The 20402-nt window shown below is 37.8% G+C and overlaps 3 protein-coding genes across 4 annotated transcripts; 2 read left to right on the forward strand and 1 right to left on the reverse strand.

The window, feature by feature from the left end:
• Positions 1 to 847: 847 nt before the first annotated feature.
• On the forward strand, positions 848 to 7678 carry LOC145496917 (ELMO domain-containing protein 2-like). 2 transcript variants are annotated; one of them, XM_081476684.1, is made up of 10 exons: positions 851 to 1057; positions 2527 to 2692; positions 3143 to 3171; positions 3401 to 3498; positions 3698 to 3827; positions 4213 to 4321; positions 4851 to 4875; positions 5581 to 5649; positions 5816 to 5949; positions 6659 to 7678. In XM_081476684.1, the coding sequence occupies exons 2-10, from the start codon at positions 2548 to 2550 to the stop codon at positions 6856 to 6858; spliced, it is 939 nt and encodes a 312-aa protein (XP_081332810.1). In that variant the 5' UTR covers positions 851 to 1057; positions 2527 to 2547; the 3' UTR covers positions 6859 to 7678. The 2 variants fall into 2 exon arrangements, with proteins under 2 accessions (XP_081332809.1, XP_081332810.1); XM_081476683.1 differs by having other exon boundaries at positions 848 to 2692.
• Positions 7679 to 8345: 667 nt separating this feature from the next.
• On the reverse strand, positions 8346 to 10328 carry LOC145496919 (transmembrane protein 187-like). The gene has a single exon (XM_081476686.1). It carries the CDS (start codon positions 10302 to 10304, stop codon positions 9546 to 9548), a length of 759 nt encoding a protein of 252 aa, XP_081332812.1. The 5' UTR covers positions 10305 to 10328; the 3' UTR covers positions 8346 to 9545.
• Positions 10329 to 10555: 227 nt separating this feature from the next.
• LOC145496916 (dihydrolipoyl dehydrogenase, mitochondrial-like) lies at positions 10556 to 20034 on the forward strand. Its single transcript, XM_081476682.1, has 19 exons — positions 10556 to 10636; positions 10846 to 10924; positions 11030 to 11109; positions 11658 to 11726; positions 12073 to 12142; positions 12568 to 12668; positions 13057 to 13101; positions 13477 to 13575; positions 14505 to 14606; positions 15060 to 15148; positions 15547 to 15611; positions 16131 to 16164; positions 16296 to 16332; positions 16887 to 16952; positions 17295 to 17365; positions 18244 to 18305; positions 18435 to 18562; positions 19080 to 19307; positions 19725 to 20034. The coding sequence occupies exons 1-19, from the start codon at positions 10586 to 10588 to the stop codon at positions 19788 to 19790; spliced, it is 1542 nt and encodes a 513-aa protein (XP_081332808.1). The 5' UTR covers positions 10556 to 10585; the 3' UTR covers positions 19791 to 20034.
• The last annotated feature ends 368 nt before the right edge of the window (positions 20035 to 20402 follow it).

Here is a 20402-nt window from a genome sequence, read left to right on the forward strand (position 1 = left end):
TTTTAACATTCATTGTAGATCAATAACCACTAATCCCACTATTACTTAACTCCTTACACGTTAAAATCATAGAAACTTTCAATTTCCAAAAATTATTTTCACTTTCATTTGAAACTGAAGATTTCAAAATTTGAGACCTAACAGTTTAACATCACGCCAAAAACCCCATTCACGCCACTCCATCTCAACACAATGAAGTTCTTAAAGTTCTACAGTACTTATTTATATGAGCAAATTAAAAATGCGCTTTATTTTAAATTTGGCTTCCCTTAGCTTCTTACCCGCTTTTTAGCCTGATAGTGTGCACTGGCAAATGATGGAAGAAATTAAATGAACTAAAAGGATTGGTGGGAAGATCTTGGAAAAAAAGAATCTCATACTGGGATTCGCCTGTTATCAACAGTTGTTATACAAAAATAGAATTGCTTTTTAGCTTTCTTATCTTTGAACAGTTTACATACTGAACCGCAGATTAGTTTGTGAAGCCACTCCCCCTTGCAAAAATGTCGAGAATTCGTATTATCCTAGAGCCCGGCCAAGGCATAGAGGATATTGTGGGCTTGAATTTGGTTCCACAAGCAATCTGTAAAGGCCTAAGCGGCGGAGGTGGCCTGAGGAATCTGGGGAGGCCGAGGTTATTTTTGCGTCATCCAGGTGTAGACTTTGTAGGATCAGGAGCTGTAATCGTGGTTTTCCATGCATGACTCCCGGTTAAAGTGCGACGAAAATTATGTATACACCTTCTTAACCTTCTTAGTTGATTAATAATTAATATTTTATTTCTGCCGCCGATTAAACGTCTGAGTCTACAGATCACCTGGATCATTACGAAAGAGCGCGATTTTCGATTCGTTTGGCGGGAACTAACACTACCGGATACCGAACGAGGAAGGGGTGCGCCTGTCCGAATGACGTCAGAAATACTGGTCAGCAGTTGAATCATGTGGAAATGTTTTCTTTTGACACGATCAGCAGATTTCCAGGGAGTATTTTTGCGGCTTATTTCTTCTTTCCATGGTTCAGTTAAGTTGACAGGAAATAATTTGCGTCACAGAGAGTAAGTATAGCGATTTTGTTCTAAAAATGGATCGTCCAGAAGGTGTTAACCTGTTACAAAACATCGCCTTTTCCGGATCGACCTTTAGTACGCCATGTTTGCATGCGGTGCCATCACTGATCAGTGTGGAAAGATGACCAAAGATGATTAAATGTGCACCGACCAACAGGCTTCGTCTGTAGCATTAGTTTTTGAATTTATAGAACCTTCTTAGTCGGTGAGCACTATGTAGTTTTGGTGGAACAAATTGGATGTGTTTAGAATCTTAGACAAAAGCGTTCTTGTAGTCTAGACGAGAGAGGGGTTTCCTTGCTGGGTTTTTACAGGCTTTTAGGTTTTCCGGCTAAGGCGTGCGTGGAAATGCAATACATGGTATTAACACGAGTCATGAGTGCTTTCATATATCACGCCCAAATTCCAAAAATTTGAAAATCTCCAAGTGTTGGTCGAGGAAATATCGCTCAGTAATTTAAGATCCAAGTTTGACGAAATTAGCTGACTGAGTTGATTTTAGTTCTGCTATTTTTACCTGGTTATAAACAAGGTTGTTTTGGTTACTTTCCCAGCAGCAGCATGGTATGATAGAGATATTGCTTTAATTTATTTCTGTTTTGTTGTTTTGATGTGTAGGTAAGGAAGCTTAAAAGCTGTATGTAGTAGCACGCTGTGTTAGGAAATATATCAGAACATAAATGTTGTATGTCTTGGGTGAAATTCAAGTTTACATCTCTGAGTATCAATAGAAGCATTTGCATTTTTTAGCCCAAAGAGATGAGTGTAGTTTCGCTTGCAAGTTATTTTTGCTGTGCGGGTCGTAAATAGTTCAGTCCTTTCAAACAATAACTACTTTGAGTGGGTTGTTCCAAATCTTTTAATTAACTAAGATAGTTGTTTACTAATATCAAACGGTAAATAATTTTAAGCTTGTATCCAAAACAAAATAATTAAGTCAGGGAATTTGTAGAAAATAAGTCTTCTTTATGTTTTTTTATCATTTCTGTGGCTGATGTTGTTTAGCCATGAGTGTTTCTGAAGCAGTGATCAAATTAACTATGTAATGGTACTTTTTGAGATGTGAATTATTAGAAAATGTTTTGCAAAATCAGTTTTTGAAATAAGTTATGCATAGCCAAACTGAAGGCAGTATATGGGAGATTCATCAAAAGCTGGATACTGTATATCATCCATGTACATTCTTGATGTGTGATGTCAAGATCACTTTACATGTAAAGGATATGCTTGGTTCGAGTTCTTAAAACAATCACAGTAGTTTTTGTTATTCACTCAACTGATGGCAGATATTTCGTCAAAATTTTAACCACAAACAGTTTAATTATTACTTCTGTGATGAAAATTCTTTAATAATATATTCATTTGTAGCTGAATTGTGTTTCTGAATTTTTTCAAGAATGGGAATTCCTGTTGTTGATCAAATCCAGATTGATACAGATTTTTTGGTTTTTCTTCAGAAGCCAGCAGATGATATAACAATGGCGGATTTCTGGAGATATCTTTCTTTTTGCTTCTGGTATCGACGGCTTGTAAAACTCTTTCTCCATTTTTCCACTCGGCAATGTGAATTGCAGCGCATCTGTTACAAGACAAGACATGGAGCCTCAAGAACAGGCGGAGTTGGTAAGATAGTATTACAATATTGATCCAGTAGTATGCAGGGTGGCTGTCACGCTTGAACTCAGTTAAATGAGCTTGCTCTCCATGCGTTCTTGTAACTCAGTGGATAGAGTGCCTGCCTGGTGTTCAGGAGGTCATGGGTTCGATTCCTGTTAGGGACTCAGATTTTTTCTTTGTCCCACACTTGTGGGGATGTTGGTGGTCAATACATGTATATATGCTCAAGCACGGCCATCTCAGTGGTCAACTCTTATTAATATTTTTTTTAGGTACATGTATGTGTACAACTCTGTTCTAAATATTCATGAAGAAAGCAATAAGTACATTTATTTGGTGCTAAGAAATATTGTTTAAAAGGTTATTTGAAATACTTTGGAACTTATAGAGACTGAAAGGCTTAGTTTATCATAATGATAATCTTTTATTTTAACTTTTAATTTTCCTTTCCACCAGAAAAGTCCTTGAGGCAATCAAGAACCAAGGTTAGTTTACAGTGCTTATTAAGTGTAATTTAGAGTAACTTCGTTGAACTGAAGTTGGCATTTGTTTGAGTCAGGTGATCAAAATTTATTTTTATTATTTTACAAATTTACAGTCCTTTTTTATCATCAAATTTATACTCAACTTATGAATACAAATTATAGATTATTTACAACTGAATTATGTAGTACATGTATTTTATAATTCTTTCTTTAATGTTTATTTTGTTAGGAACTCTCTGAACTTGTGAACACAGCTCATGTGAACATACAGGAGGCACTCACATTGATATTAACAGTGAAGAAAATAAACAGAGCACAGGAAAGTGTGTAAGTGATTTTAATTTGAAAGAAAATATCTATTTCTGTGAGACAATGTTACTTTTTCTGGACTATTTTGAGATGCCTTGGCAGCTAGGCTTGAGGTTACAGTAAATAGATTGAGTTGTTTGTGCGACCGGGGTAGTTTCATTGTAAGTTTTGTTTATGGTGTGGTCTAAATATTAATTAAATTATGAAACCCCTTCAGTTTTGCAGATTCCATGTTCATCTGTTTGAATCAGATATGTGGTTACACAGACCTTTGTCATGAAGCTGAGCAGTTGAGAAAGGAGCCATACTCATCTGACAATGCAAGTCATGAAAAGAGATTAATGCAGGTGACAACTGAAGTCTTTGTTATTTTGAATTTGTGACTAAAATCCAAAAAACAAAACTCAAAAAGTCCTTTGGCTGCAACTATAAGATGCAGCATCCTAAAGACAGTGGAACAGTGCCTTATGGCCACCCCGCTAAGTCTAATGCAGCCACCCTGTTAAATGGCGACCTTGTTATTACAGCCACTTTATTCTGGCCCGCACAGAAGCTCAGTCAGTCATTGTATTATTAAAAGAACCCCTTCAAAATGGCCACTCTGTTAATATGGCCAGATTTTTGTGGCCCATTGGTGACCAGATTAATGTATGGGAAGCTTTGGCCCAGTGTAAAACTTGCTTTTATCAGTTGCTGCAGTAAACTGACCATTTTCATGTTCTGCCACCATAGCTTTGGGACCTAATGATGCCCGACACGCTGTTAGAGGAGAGAATTACCAAACAATGGGGAGATCTTGGTTTTCAAGGAAAGGACCCACAGACTGACTTCAGGGGAATGGGTATGTAGTGAATTGTTTCAGACACTGAGATCACTACTCATAAACGCAAGCATCATAAGGGTGTCATCCACAGACTGGCTTGAAAGTTAGAATTTCCCCAGAGTGCAGGAATGTATACAAAATTTACAACTTGAAAGTACTGTACACATGCATTGCGATTCAAATAATTATTAGCTTCCATTCTGTGGCTCCAGACAATATCCATACCCATCCCAAGAAGGGTTACATGTATTGGAATTTTCACATAGGAGGGAGTTTCAAAAGCCAACATTTTTGAAGGAAAGTATGAACCAAGACTAGAATTTGAGGGGTTTTTTGGGGTGGAGGGCAGGGGAGTTCATACCAAAAAACTCTGCATGGGAGGGTTATGGATTTTTTCTGGTATTTTCCAGAACAACACATTCGAAAAATGGCCATATAAATCAAAGTTTGTCTCTAGGAATAAATAGTTCAAGCTATATAAAATCTGAATGTCCTGAGCTCTGATTCTTGTGTCACATTAACTTTTATCTCTGTTGTTATATTTTAGGTGTCCTTGCACTTGACAATTTATTGTAAGTATATTAATTGAGTTTTAAACTTGACAATAAAATTTCATGATCTAATATATTTTTTGGAAACACGCACAATATATACAGTGCAGTGTGCCCTGTGCTTGCCTATTTTTGAAATGATTTTCTGTTCAATCAGTACATGTACAGAAATACTGTAGATAGAATCTAAGATCTGGTTGACTAGAATTTTTTTTAGATTTTAATCCACAACCACTGTCTTCTCCCCAACATTATCTATGATGACCAGTGGACACTTTTTACATTAGTGGAGTCTGAACTAAGAAATTTCTTGGTCATCCACCTTGAAATAACACAGGGTCTGAATGCAATGTAATTGTTTTGTTTAAGTTCCTGTATAGCACATAATTTGATTTGTGTTGTATTTGACCTCTAGAGCAGTTTTCAATTGAGTGTCCAAAGTAATTATACAATTACTTTGGTTTTGGTTTTGGTTTTACTATGGTTTGAGATTGGCTGAGTAGTCTAATTGGTAGGTAATTGGTTCATGGTTTTGGTTTTACAACACTCAATTGAAAAATGCTCTATATAATTATTTAATAGTTTTGCAGCAACAACAACAACAACAACAACAACAGCCACAACAACAACAACAAGGTTTATATGTACTCTAAACTAAAGCAGTCAAGTGTACAATATTAATCTTAATATCTACAATACAATATTAGTTTTAATCTCTTCTTTTAGATTTTTTGCATCAAAGCACACAACTGCAGCTAGAAAGGTCTTGTCCCAATCTCACCATCCACATTTTTGGTAAGCTTAACAATGTTAATTAGTTTGCAATAAACAGAGTTGGTTTCATGTAACTGCCTGTCTATTACATGAGTGTATCACACTCCATGCGACACACTTAAAATGATAATTGGTTGAAAGATATTTGTTATGCTTACTAGTGGCTGTTTATTGTTGTTCGTACTAGGTTTTCCTATGCCATTGCTGGGATCAACATCACTTCATTAGCTCTTCAGTTTTTGAATGAAGGAATTCTTAGAAGTCACTTTTACAACTATAAGCAGGGCAGACCAACTATAGTCGACTTTCACCAAGTCTATTGTGAGTAATTTATTGTCTCTGTCTGTGCTCTTTAAAGCTTTTCTTAGTTTTAGGCAGTAAGATGACCATCTAGGGTAAGATGACCATCTAGGGTTCTGGCTTTACATGTGAAATCAGAATGCACATTTGTTCAGTTTATTTTAAGAGAATTATAAAGAATTAAAAAGTATAAAGTATTACGTGTTGGACGTGATGCATGCATGAGATTTAATAAATTACATTAATTTTACAGAACTTTGTATGGCTGTTTAGTTTGAGTTTCTACCCAGCCATATAATATTATGAAATGTGATCTTATTATTGCAACTTTTGCACATAATTTGTTATTATGGGCTAAGCGAGTTTCAGGGGTGTGATTAACATCTTCAACAGGAGGGAGACTGGTTTTCATGGGAGGGCAAAACTTTTTGAACTGAACTTTTTTTTAGAAGAAAAACCTTTCTCTGGATGGTCAAACCAGGTGGGCAAAATCATCCCCACAGCTGGTCAATTTGCCCGATGCCTGGCCCTTAATGAAACCCATGGAGTTTTGACCTGCTTCCTTTCCAACTCACTGTTATAAATATTCTTGTCATAAATTTTGCAAGATCTTTATTTTTATGTATTTTTTTTGAAGGGAATTACTGAAAATGAAAGGTAAACAATATTGTGCTCAATGTACTCAGGACTATCAAACTGGTAATCTTGGCTTTGTTTTGTCATCTTCTAGGCTATCTGTTTTTTGAGTTCAGTGCCTTTTGGATCAGTGAAAAACCTGAGAGTGTGATGGTATTTAACCAAGTTAGAGACAAGTTTGCTGACAAGATCACGGCACTACTTAAAAACCCATCCACTGTGTTGGAATTAAAGTACAAGACATTACATGATGAGACATCCCTGACATCTGTGTCAACTTTAGAAAGGGAGTGATGACCTTGACCCTACAGTTTATTTAATCATATTTTTGCACTCTGTATGACATTGCATGTAAATAAATCTGTCTAATATATAAATTATTTGAAATTTTATGTTAGCTCTCACTAGCTAGGGAGCAGTGGTGTAAAAAGTAATAAATTTTCTAGGATTTGCAGAGACCCCGTATTTTTAATGGGTGACCAAATATCAAGTGAACCAAAATTTCAATTTGTAAATTTCAATGGTTCTGATGCTCAAAGACGTGATGCTATAACCCCAGGGCTGTCATTAAGTTTTAAGTCACCTGTATCCTTGATCTTTACACCAGTAACAAACTTGTTTTATTCTTTTATTTAGTGACAAACTTGTTACTTGTGGTTGATTGAACAATGGGCAAGTTCCCCAATAACATCAAGGGCCTATCAAACAATACTCAGCTATAACAGTTGTTATGTGTATGTGTCCAGAGGAATCTCTTTGAAATGAACTGGGTTGTCGTGGGTACCCTGCATGCTTATCTTGTAGGACCTGGCTTCACCAGATGACAGGCACTTTCCCCACACTCATCTATTTTTGACGAGCTGGATATTACCTGTAATTATTTAAACTTTTGTATCAGAAAACAGTCCCACAATAATAAATAAGTTATTGTAGTATGTACTTTAAATCTCCTGTAGCCTGTCAAGAATTTTCCTTTTTCTACATAATCCTTAGTTGTTGTAATTCTAACATAGCTGTTTTCATTCAATTAGTCCAAAGTGAATTTTTATAATGCTAAAGGTTGTTTGTGGAAAGGTTTAGTTGAGAGATGTGGTCATTAAAAATAATTTGAAGACCTGTGTTTGAGTCAGAGTGCTTCAAAAAATTTCCACATTGATTAGCCACCTGACTGGCATTTGACAAGATTTGGGATAAGCGGGATTGTTATACCTCCCAACTGAAATATGTTTTTTGATTGGAAGAGAACGTGTCACATGTCGTAGGTCAAAACTCGCTAACTCCCTAGGGCGAACAAAACTCACTAGGGAAACAACAACTTGAACTTCCACATCACATGTGATCAGGTTGCAGCCTGTGTCAAGAAAACAATATCTTTGCATTTTTTGCTATTTTTGACCAGGGGGTGGTCGATTTTTTGCTCTTGCTTCAATTTATGCGCAGCCAGAATGTGGAAAAGCTCTTCATGCAGGAACGCTTGCTATGCAGGCTATCCATCAAAAGAAAAATAGGGGTCACTGGACATCCAAGATCATTAAATCCAGGCAAAGCAGTAGCAACGGCCATCTGCCCCATCATTGTTCATTTTATTACTTAGTGCACACTCAATGCATGACGTGGCATGTGAATTTGTGTGTGCAACAGGGATGCACAGAAACAATTAACGCGAACGTCCTTTAACTTGCCCAACCTCTGCTAACAGACTCCTTCCCATAGGGTCAAAAGTAATTATTATTGCTTGTACCCCCAACCATGCTTGCAGAGGATACCAAATGGAGTAGATGAATGCAACAACTTTTATTGAAGATGTAGACTAGAATGTTTGATCCATGCCCCCTCCCACCCCAAATGTTCACTCTTGGCCAATGTTATTGCACATGAGAATCCACCACTGGAAGAAAACCATCGAGCTGCAGACACTTGTCTATGAGCCATCATAAAATTAAAGATGTCCAAATATGAGGCTTAACTGTGTATTTGGTTGCTATGCTACCATGATTGACAGCAAAAAGCTAATCAATGGTAAAAAACTGAATGGTAAGTGCTTGCCATTATCATTTGTGCAGAGCTCAACACTGTCAGCTCTACCAGTAATGTTATTGTGTTGTACAGTCGAACCTCGATTATCTGGACTCGTCGGGACCTCGGTAAATAGTCTGGATAATCGAGAGTCCGGATAATCGAAAACATGTTTATTAATGAGATAGAAATGTAAACAAAAGGTATACAGCAAAGAGAACATTTTAATTGTGAAATCTACACAGCCTGTATGTATTTACAAATAAAAACCTTCAGTTCAGGTATTTACAAAGGTCTAAAATGTTCAAGCAAGTTTGTTTGCTTCAAATTAAGACTTGTAGCTTGATCAGGGACTTTCGTTTTAATCGTTCGCTTGTCTCGATGCTGTCAGTAAATTTTAGGATCTTGTCGTTGTTCTTCCGTTTGTCAGAGATCTGCTGCTTGCTGATGCCAAATTCTTGAGCTAAATTTGTTCCTTTCTCTCCTTTATCCAAACGTGAAATAATTACCTGCTTATCTTTAATTGATAGAACAGCTCACTTTCGCTTCGTAGACATGTTTTTGATTTGAGTTTACGATCGATTGCTCATGTGTTTACATAACCCACGCGGAAGGAACTAATTAAGCATGAAATTCCCTTGGTGACAAAACAATTGAGCCAATCAGATATCAGCTGAATGTATCAGACTATTTCTTTGTCTCGATCGTCGCACTTGCAAATTTTGAAAAACGCACAGGATAATACGCTGTTTCGACAGTCTTTTGAAAGGATTATTGGGCTTCTTGCGACTTTGAGTTTTCAAGATCACAACTAATTAATATTCATGATAAATTTGGGACCAGAGAAAAAAGTCCAGATAATCAAATAGTCCGGATAATCGAGGTTTGACTGTATTATCTGGGTCTTCATACAATTACAGCACTTCACAAAGCCCGTCTGTCAGTTAAGTTTTATTATTCCTGTATCAGTTGTGTAAATTCTTGAAGAAATCTGCAGCAAAGTGTATCTGTGCAACATCGCAAACTTTCGACCAAAAGTGGCCAGTGAAGGTTTGAAAAGAAGAATAGCGAGCCAAATAATGATCAGCAAGTTTTAAACACACAAAGCCAGCACAGGAGGAAACGGCGAGAATAAACGAAAGGCGAGATCCCTCAGTTCCTAGACCCGGTTTCCACTGTGTCCGCAAAGAATAAGCTAAGGCTGCCAAGATGTGAAGCCCAAGAACTGCTTCAAAGCCCTGATCGTGAAACAACACGGCAAAGTAACTAAAAACAGAAATACGCATGATCGCGAGATAACGACCTGTCTTCCAGCAACCCCGATACACATACTCATTCCAGCAGACAATCCACGCAAAGAAAGGCAGCGTAAACCATTGATCTATCACGGCAAACAACCTTGTTTGAGTCACAATCCGTCCAAATTGAACAAAGCCATAAAACAACGACATCCAAGAAAACATGAAGTAAAAGAATGCTTGGTCTTTCAATTCATTTTGTAGTTTACGTGTTTTCCACAGCCAGTATATTCCAACCAGTACATAACCTAGGTTGACTGAGGCGTTCGCTGGCATTTTGAGGAAAGTGGATGGATTGCCTTTCTCTGCATAGTGCTCGAGACCAAGCTCAACCTTTGCCCGTTCGAAGACTGTAAATGCCCACACTACGGCAAAAGCCGACAAAAGCGAGAATAGGACATAGAGAAAACTCGAAAGTAACATCATTGATTAGCTTACTTATGGGACGGGCCCGGATAAACTTATTATCGTTATCGTCATCACTGTTTACTGAGCCGCCATCTTGAATCTCCGACAGGACCATGGGGAAGAGTTATTTTCAGCGGAAACAAGCTAAAATACATGCGTTTAATTTATGAGACCACGATAGCATAGCGGATATTCGCAAAAATATTGCATTAGCCAAGACGTCTGCAAAAGCCTCATGAAAATAACTTGATTTTTTGGAGCAAAATTTGGTGACATCTTTCCTCTTTTCCTCGCAAAACATGCTCTCATTCATTCGACGTAGTTATGGAATATCCTCCAGAGCACCAGAGGTAAACAAATAATATTTTGAGGTGACAAGCTCAAATTGATGACTTGATTTCACACTACATGAGTTTTCAAGCTGCATAGTACGTATGCTTAAAGTACAGACCTGCATGTACACACCAGACTTATACTCGTGGCAATAGAATAGCTTGAATGCGTCGTGTTTTTAAATATAAAAGTTAACTACAGTAGCGGTTTCGACTTCTTTTTCCAGGTTTTGAAATGGACGACAGTTGCTGGAAGAAATCTCCCAGTTGTTGCAACTAATATATCAAGGTGTTACGCAACTGATGGTAAACTTTGTGGTTTTGTTTATGCATGGCAACCTCTCAATTTCTGTGATCACAATCACTGGCTCATAAAAGTAACTGTTACTCCTTTTTCATGATGTTTCCCAGGTGAAGTTGATCTGGTGGTTATTGGATCTGGCCCTGGTGGATATGTAGCATCTATCAAAGCTGCTCAGCTTGGAATGAAGGTAATGGGCAAAACATTGCATTATCCTTCCTGTTTACTCATTAGCATTAAGATACGGGATGGCCACCTTGGATGAGCAAACCCATTGGGAGGGATAGTCTGAGAGCACTACTAAAGTAAACCAGAAGTGTGGCAGCTCTCGTAAGCTTGTAATTCTCTTCATTGTTAGTAGCTGTTATTGTTTTAGGGCTACGGGCAGCTAGGGGCATTGTTTCTGTTGTTTGTTCCATTGTTCTCTCAAAGGATAACAAGCCTTTCATGTGAGACCTTACGAGAGCTGCTACATCACCCAAGTAAACAGGAGGGGTGTGGAGGGAGGGGTGACTTGTCAGTTTTGGGTTCAGCGTAACTGACACATTTGCATAATACTATTAGGTGAGTCTCCTATAATGCTACTTGCATCATCAGAAGGGTTAATGAATATTCATAGAGATTGGATAGGAATGGGGTGTGAAGGAAAAAGAATCCATTAATTTATAAAGAAACAAGGGTTTGCATGTTAACCCATACATGTACTCAGGTCTGATTGTTTGATTTTTCTTTTCACAGACAGTTTGTGTAGAAAAAGAAAAATCACTAGGAGGAACATGCTTAAATGTTGGATGTATTCCATCGAAGGTGGGTTGAAAAAAAATCAAAGAGAAGTGTTGTATACCTGTATATCATAGAAGTATGATATACTTTCCTTTACTCATTAAATTAAACGTCATTGCTGAGCATGATGTTGAAATAAAGTTGAAAGGAGACCCAAACAAACAACAAATAATACATTATTACAATGTTGATATTATTTTTAACTGTGTTAAGTGTCACTGACTGTATTTGACAAACATGGGGTACATCTGAAAAGATGTTCTTCACACTTTAGAGGACTAACATTATTTACATAACTGGAGTTTGACATACAAAAGAAAGATACGTACATTGTTTAATTAAATCACAGTGATTTGATTATCCTTTATAGGCATTATTGAACAACTCACATTTGTACCATCAAGCTGTTTCAGCTGATTTTAAAAACAGAGGAATAGATGGTGAGTAAAGATGGATGCGACATTATTAATAACCATTAAAATTACAGTAATGTACAGTTGTAAATTAGATATTAAACATACATTTCTTTATTAGAACCTCTGTCAGAGAAATCAAATGATACAGTTTAAGTAATTATTGCGACTGCTTACTGAGGTGGGATTGAGTTTGAGTCTGTTTTTGATGTGTGATTTGAACTAGGGACAAATTAATGTGTTTTCACATTGCTTATCTCTTTTCTAAACCCATTTCTTAAAAAAAAAAAATTGATACCAGATAATTGTTTGCTGGCACAGAAAGCAACCTGTGTTGAGTGGTTTTACTAGTTTTCCCTGGATACTAATGTTTTGGCTTCAGATTGTTATCAATATGTTGTTATATAACTTATGGCTAGGGTTTGATAGATTACATGTACATTAATTTTCAGTGGGTGAAGTAAAACTAAATCTAGAAAAAATGATGGAACAGAAATCAACAGCAGTGAAGACACTGACAAATGGAATAGCACACTTGTTTAAACAGAACAAGGTGATTAATTTTATTGGTACATCATAATTTGGTACGGTGTACCTGGCTTAATTTGCAAATTTTATCCAGGAAAGGCCCATTCAGCTCCTTCACTTGAGAGGTTACATGTATCTACAGTTATTCATAGTTTCCTTCACCTTCTGAATACTTCCTTCACTTTTGAGCCTTTAAAATTCATACTTTCCATGACCTTTTTGATGCCTTTTCTGAGTTTTCCATGAACTATCTCGAGCAGTTGTTCTCAAAGTGTTGTCAATAATAATAATGATAATAACTTTATTTAAGTGTCAAATGTATTTAGTGCTATTAAATGTGCTAATTGGGGACACTGTAAATAAATAAACAAATATAAAACAATCTATTATTTAAGGTATGTGTTACTCTCCAGGTAACCCAAGTTAGTGGACATGGATCAATTTCTGGACCAAATGAGGTGGGACAAATTAATTAAATTGTTCTTATGACTATTTTTACAGCTGATCATTTACTTATATATCATGTGGATACATACGAGTCAAAGAAGGGTGCAGTAATGCAACAAAATTTGTTACAATAACTTACAGTACTAACAGTAACCTAACAATAGATCAGCTAACAATAGACCAGCGACCCATATTAGACCGTCCATTAATTCTCACTTACACTTTCTAGTTACTGGATGGCCTACAGTAACCTGCAAAATAGAGTTTCTACACCAGTCAGCCATATGGCTTCTCCAAGAACTTTCCTTCAAATTACAACTATATCTGGTTAGCATTTATTTAGTAGCTTGGAAGTAAGCTGTTGTTTGGTTGGTTTTGTTGTCAAGGTTACAGTACATAAGGAGGATGGAAGTTCAGAAGTAATACAGACCAAAAATATCTTGATCGCCACTGGATCAGAAGTGACACCTTTCCCTGGAACTGAGGTGGGAAATTAACATAATTCAATTTTATGCAGCAAACCATGAACCCAAGTAATAGTAATAATAGTAATAATATTGTAATTTATTAAAAGTCATGATACAGAGCATGGTTGCCCATTCTCTCAGGCCTTCTGCTTTGTGTGTTTTTTTTAAAGGTGAGAAGCACGCCATTCTTGAATTCTTTGAATTGGATTGACTAATGTTCAATTGATGTCACAGTTAGTCCTTCTCTGAATAGAAGTATTAATTACTTGTTTAATGTTTTTCTGTTGTCGACTTGCAAACCATCCTTTTATGAGATTTATGTGAATCATTTTCAAGATAAGATACAATAATGAGTGTGATAATGCCTTTGAGTGATAGAAAACATTTTCTCTGTTTCTTTTGAGTAATAGAAACATGAGTGGAAGTTTAGGACACAAGAAAAACTGTGGGAACAAGAGCTGCAGGCTGCAGGGAATACAAACCACAGGCTTTTTCAAGTTCTCTCAAACTTTCACAGTTGTTTCAGGCTATAATTCAACTCATTAGAAACACAGAAAAAGTGCGTGCTCTTTTTTTGCTTTGAAGGGTATAAAAGAAAGGGAAATCACTCATTTATTTTGATTATCTTCTTGTTCTCTTTGTTCCTGCCATCATTATGTGAACAGCTCATGCTGGTTAGAACTGTGTTCCTATTGAAGCACAGCTTTTTAGCATGTGCTGTCTTATTGGTGGATTTTAATGCAGTGCGTAGGCATTTAAAGTTAGTTCAGTTGGGCATTAAATATTGCTGTTAAACTTTAGGCTACAACAAGCCATCTCTCCCTTAAGAAGGAGAGTACTTTGTCAATTCAGAGGTGGAATTGACAGGGATTACTAACAGGTGGCTGTAGAACACGACCATTCTGAGACATCTTTGATTCTTTGTTGTCATTTGGACTCTTCCACAGATTGATGAAAAAGTGATAATTTCTTCGACTGGTGCACTCTCCCTCAATAGAGTCCCAGAAAAAATGATTCTTATTGGAGCAGGAGTGATTGGTGTTGAATTGGTAAGTTTGTCACCATCGGAGCAGTTTTCAGTTGAGTGTCAAAAGGCATTTGCATTTGCCTTGGTTTTGCATTACAACACTCTGAGACTGATGTAAAATCTCTTGATGGTAATGCAGGTCTTGACAAGCAGTCTGACAGCTGTTCACTTTAAAGTGATTATGAGAAAGTATGGAACATATGCAAGATAAACCATTTCTGAGTGGCCTTTTCCCCTGTTGTCAAAACGAACATTAGAGCAAAACCCCTAAATAAATGCGCTTCACCTGCACAATCATTTTCGTGGAAGTCAAACTCATTTGCTTTGAAAGTTGAGCACTCAAAGACACATTTTGAAACAGGAAAAACTAACTAAAAGCAACTTGAAAATGGCCAGTTTTGTATGCCTAACTGAGTATAGGTTGTTAAATCTGCACTGGTTTTGCCAGTTGTTCATTGTTGTTGTTATTTTACAGGGTTCTGTGTGGTCTAGACTGGGCTCACAAGTCACTGCTATTGAATTCTTGGGTCATATAGGTGGACTAGGCATTGACATGGAAATCTCGTAAGCTCATTTATTACATAAACTGCAGTGTTTTACAAGGATTTCAAGCCCTGACAAAAGCTCTATTTGAACACGTGTAATTTATTTATTATAACTATTATGATAATTTCACTGTGATGATATCTTTGATATCATGTCTGACCCTTCAACTGTACTTAAATTTGTTGATGAATGATCAAAACATCAGATTCTTATTATTATCTTTTTGGTGTTGTTCTATCTTTAAATAAACTGCTATTTTCAGGTTTCCTTCAATTGAAAGGCAACTTTGTACGTGTCCAAAATAATTCAAAATACCTTGACTCTGCTCCTTTGACATTGATAACTGTTTAATTAACAAAGTCATTCATGAATATTATCAAAATTATGTTCGCTGTTACCTCTTTTTGGGTTTTCAGGAAAAATTTCCAAAGAATTTTGCAGAAACAAGGAATGAAGTTTAAACTGAACACCATGGTGACCAGTAAGTTAATATTTCACTGTGCATTTGTTGACGTAGAGAATTTTTCTTTGTGAATGTAAATGGGCAGGACATTTCGGTGAATAAGTGTAGTCCGAGAAGGAAATATGTCTCAGACAATCAAGTTGCCGATTTTGGATTTTCTTGTTTTTCTTTCTATACCCTGACTGTTGACATACCTCAAGAGGTTTACAAATCTCTCTTAACAGCATCCAATCAATTTTTTTTGGTTACTTCACTAGCTATCCTTTTCATTTAAAGATGAAGCATGTGTATATATACCGTACACTTTCTTGGTCCCCTCTCATTTTATACCAAACTACCAAGATCTGTGACTGATTTTTAGACCAAAGCAACGTGAAAACCATAACCTTTAGGGTGGCATGTGGCTATTTCACACTCTAGATGAGTACCCCTCAAGATGGGAAGGGGTCAGGCCTATGTATTTTGCTGGGTTTGGTTGAATTCTGTTTTTCTCTAACCCTAGATCACAAATTAGTGTTCACAAGCACTTTTTTTCAGGTGCTACCAGAACAGAAGGTGGAATCAAAGTCAGGTAAGAAAATAATAAAATGTTTATGAAGCATGTGAACAGCTCGTGAGCAATTAGTGAAAATTTGTGGTAGCAAATGACGAAAAGAGAGAAAAGTGATGCTAAATTATCCTGCTGTTTGTCTTTCATTGCAGTGTGGAGTCAGCCAAGGATGGGTCAAAAAAGGAAGAGGTACGAAATCGACGGGTTTACCTTGGACGCGGAGGGGTGGGGGGGGGGGGGGAACCATATAAAAAGGATGGTGGTGCTCGTCAGAAATTTTGAAAAGAACCCCTAAGAGGTACCAAGATCCTGTTTTGTGGGCTTGGTTTGAAGTTTTTTTCACCTCTATGAAAGAGGTGCCAATTCTAAAACATCACGTTATCTCCTGTCATATTTTTTTTCGGCTCAATACCCTATAAGGTACCGCAGAAGCTCCCACTGGGGACCTTTTGAGGCTGAACACCCTAAGATTTACCAAAACCGCTCTTCTAACCCCTAAAAGTTACAACGAGTACCCCCGTCCTTTTTGTATTGGAGCCCCCCGGGGGTTTTGTGGCAAATCAAACGTCTTTTTGACTTTGTGAGTGAGTGAGTGAGAACTTTATTAAAGTGTCAAAAAACCTTATAGCCTGGGAATAAAAACACCATACTAATTAGGGGACACTGCTTTATGTCAGCTGTATTTGTTGTTGTTGTTGTGTTTGACTTCTTGAAGTGTCGCTAACTCGTGTTTTATTCCACAGCTTGAGGGAGATGTTCTCTTAGTTTGTGTTGGAAGAAGACCGTATACTACACGATTAGGCTTGGAGGTCAGTCTGTTAGTCATATGAAACTTTTCCGCACGCCGTCTAACGCGTCTGGGTGTTTCTTGTAATTTTGCCGCACTCTTTTCCTTCTGACAAGTGTGTCGCCCGCGGGCTGGATGGTCCATTTAAAGTTACCTCCAACTTATGGGATTCCGTTATTCCCAAATATGACATTGCATGTACTATCGAGGTGATTGTGCGCGACGTTGATAAGTATGATTTAAAAGTTCTTAGTTTACCTGTAGATATTTTGTAGAAAGTTTCAGTACGTATCAGCTATGAGGCTGGCAAAAGGCATTGCAAGAGAATACAGGCAATGAATGTGAACTCATTTGTTTGTTGTAGAAAGTTGGTATTCCACTTGATCCTCGTGGCCGAGTTGTTGTCAATGAAAGATTCCAAACCAGCGTCCCTAGGTAAGGCTTGTCTCTTTCCTATTCGTGCTTTAGGCAGCGTCCACCCTACGCCGAAGGAATTTGAAAACGTAGCTTCTACGGTTATCCACACTAACCCGACACGATAACGAAGCTTCTCGAAAACGCTCTTCAAACCGGAGGAATTTGAAAACGCCCACCAAACAGAGCTTTTCGGTCCTTTTCAAAAACGATGACGTCACGATAATCACGTGATTTCCCTGACCGAGTTTTCCTCAAACACAAATCCAAAATGACCGGTGATTGTTGCGATCTTAAATTCCTCTGGCGTAGTTTGGACGGAAAACATGAGATGCGTTTTCCGAGTGAAGCCTCCTTTTTCAAATTCCTCCGCTGTAGTGTGGACGGAAAACATTTGATACGTTGTAAGGGTGAAACCTCCTTTTTCAAATTCCTCCGGCGTAATGTGGACGGTAAACATTTGATGCGTTTTCAGAGGGAAACCTCCTTTTTCAAATTCCTCCGCTGTAGTGTGGACGGAAAACATTTGATACGTTGTCAGGGTGAAACCTTTTTCGAATTCCTCCGGCGTAATGTGGACGGTAAACATTTGATGCGTTTTCAGAGGGAAACCGTCTGTTTTCAAATTCCTCCGGCGTAGTGTGGACGAGGCGTTATTTCGTCGCAATGTTTACAGGCTTCTTCTTAGTTGGAACTGGCCACATGTAGTAAACCTTCTTCGCACACGTTTTCACGCACACGTTTTCCTGCGCTTTGCGTCAGCTACATGTATTTGCTTCGAGTTTGATTGGTTCACTGGATTTTCTACGTTCTTTGTGATTGGCTAGAATTACTTTGGTTTTGGTTTTACGACACTTAATTGAAATCGCTCTAACTCTATCATGTTGTATTCTTTTCAGTATTTACGCCATCGGTGACTGTATTCATGGGCCAATGTTGGCGCACAAAGCTGAGGACGAAGGTTTGTCCAGTGTTATTTACCTAATTTATGTCGGCAAAAGGATACCAACAAATATCTACTTGATTAAAGGGCTGGTTTAGAAATCTTTTTTCCTATGGATTTAACATTGTTGCGTATAATTCTCTTCAGGTATAATATGTGTGGAGGGCATTGCTGGAGGTGCGGTACATATTGATTACAACTGTGTTCCTAACGTGATTTACACTCACCCGGAGGTAGCATGGGTTGGAAAGACAGAAGAAATGCTTAAAGAGGAGGTAACTGAATAGAGTGAAAAAAAAGTGTGGGGGCTGTTTGGTGAGGGCGGTTTTAAGTTGCTGATTTTTTCGGCTTTCTGACGAATTGTAAACACGGTAGTACATACTTCAACTCCTCGGCTTCACCGAACAGATGTAACTTAAAGTAGCGAACTCGCCTGCCTCGCACAAGCTTACGACAATGGGTTTGTCAGTGTGAAGTACACCAATCATTAACACAGTAAGCTAAAAACAGTTTACTTGTTGCCAAAGTTTATTATGGCCTTATTTCCCAGCTGGAACGACGAGAATGAGTGAGTGAGTGTTGCCAAAGGTGCGTGTTATATAAAGTGGTATTCTTCAAGATTATTCAGCTCTTTCCTCAAATGTGAGCCGTCCTTGTGTTTTGTTTTGTTTTATTTTTTTTTTCAGACGTAGTTAAAGCCAGTTTAATTCCGTATATACGCACCTAAAAAAATATGCTCCAGTTGAAATCTTCCTCAGCCGAACTGAAATCAGTTCTTTTGCGTATTTCTAGGGCGTGGCCTACAAGGTTGGAAAGTTTCCTCTCTCCGCTAACAGCCGAGCACGAACGAACGCCGAAATTGACGGGCTGGTGAAAATATTGAGTGATAAGGAGACTGACCGACTGCTGGGATGTCATATGGTCGCACCAGCTGCTGGAGAAATGATCAACGAGGCTGCGCTTGCAATGGAGTATGGGGCATCTAGCGAAGACATCGCGCGTGTGTGTCACGCTCACCCGGTACGAGTTTTGTTTTAATAGATAATCGTTTTATAACTGTGGAATTGAAGGTAATTCGAATTTTTAGAACAATTGAAACCAGCAGAGGGTTGTGAAAGAAGACATACAATAGCGTGACTTACCCATTTGTGGAATAGCGTGACATTAATGCGACCAGGGTGGGATAGCGTGACGTTTGCGTGACTGAGTCCTCTAAACGTATTCAATCCCCAGTAGGTTAGGTGTAACCCTTTCTTCGTGTCAACCAACGGTGACTATTAATTTTCGAACATGAAAAACTATTTTTTTGTGTGGGAAAACAGTCACGTCACCTAAAACTGGTCAGATATTGCGAGATTAATCAAGATCTGTTTTCATATTAAAGTTGGAAACTTCACGCAAGTATTAATAATCTTTTCTCGTTTTATTACGTTTCAGACGGTCTCAGAAGCGTTCCGAGAAGCTAACATCGCAGCGTATGCAGGAAAAGCTATCAACTTTTAGATGAATCTCGGCGCGAGAGATAAAATCCGCTTGGAAAGCTCTCTCACTTACTGGCTATAATAATGAACACGAGTTGAAAATGGAAAATACGACTGCTCATGCAGTAAAGAAGTTGTACAGTTTTTATGTTCATAGCTTCCTACTTATCGCAGAGATCATGTCTGATACTCCAAATGCAGGATGATGTGATGGAAAATTACCTGTCCGGGCTGAAGTTTTTATTCTTAAGAATAAAGAAGAGAAATTTACGTGTGAGTTCGAGTACTGATCTTAAAAAAAGACCTTCCCTTCCGCGCAGACCGGGTTGAAACCATCAGAGACTTGCTTTTGAAGCGATATGATTCTCCCTTCTGGAATAAGCAGCTGGAGCGCGGGCAGCTTTCCTGAACAGCTGCTAGTGACCTAACCAGTACTTACTTGATATATGATAATCATGTATATGAATCGTGCTTCTATACATAATGTACCCAGCTACTTCTGCTACGGTACAGAGGTAGCTGGGTGCACTATAATGTGAAGAACTATGATACATAATAATTATCATATATGAAGTACATACCCTAACCAAGTCAAAGTACCAACCCCTCAGATCAATAATGAATGAATCCCGTC

This window comes from Orbicella franksi, chromosome 9, assembly GCF_964199315.1.
Source record: "Orbicella franksi chromosome 9, jaOrbFran1.1, whole genome shotgun sequence".
In the NCBI taxonomy this organism is placed as follows: Eukaryota; Metazoa; Cnidaria; class Anthozoa; order Scleractinia; family Merulinidae; genus Orbicella; species Orbicella franksi.

What these genes read in the sequence shown, in the direction of transcription:
- LOC145496916 (XM_081476682.1), top strand. Translation starts at nt 10,586, where the DNA reads ATGCTCTCATTCATTCGACGTAGTTATGGAATATCCTCCAGAGCACCA. An exon ending in TAAAAACAGAGGAATAGATG is followed by an intron (nt 12,143 to 12,567) that starts GTGAGTAAAGAT and finishes ATTAATTTTCAG; the next exon opens with TGGGTGAAGTAAAACTAAAT. An exon ending in AAGAAATGCTTAAAGAGGAG is followed by an intron (nt 18,563 to 19,079) that starts GTAACTGAATAG and finishes GCGTATTTCTAG; the next exon opens with GGCGTGGCCTACAAGGTTGG.
- LOC145496917 (XM_081476683.1), top strand. Translation starts at nt 2,467, where the DNA reads ATGGGAATTCCTGTTGTTGATCAAATCCAGATTGATACAGATTTTTTG. An exon ending in GACTGACTTCAGGGGAATGG is followed by an intron (nt 4,322 to 4,850) that starts GTATGTAGTGAA and finishes GTTATATTTTAG; the next exon opens with GTGTCCTTGCACTTGACAAT. An exon ending in TCTCACCATCCACATTTTTG is followed by an intron (nt 5,650 to 5,815) that starts GTAAGCTTAACA and finishes TGTTCGTACTAG; the next exon opens with GTTTTCCTATGCCATTGCTG.
- LOC145496919 (XM_081476686.1), bottom strand. Translation starts at nt 10,304, where the DNA reads ATGATGTTACTTTCGAGTTTTCTCTATGTCCTATTCTCGCTTTTGTCG.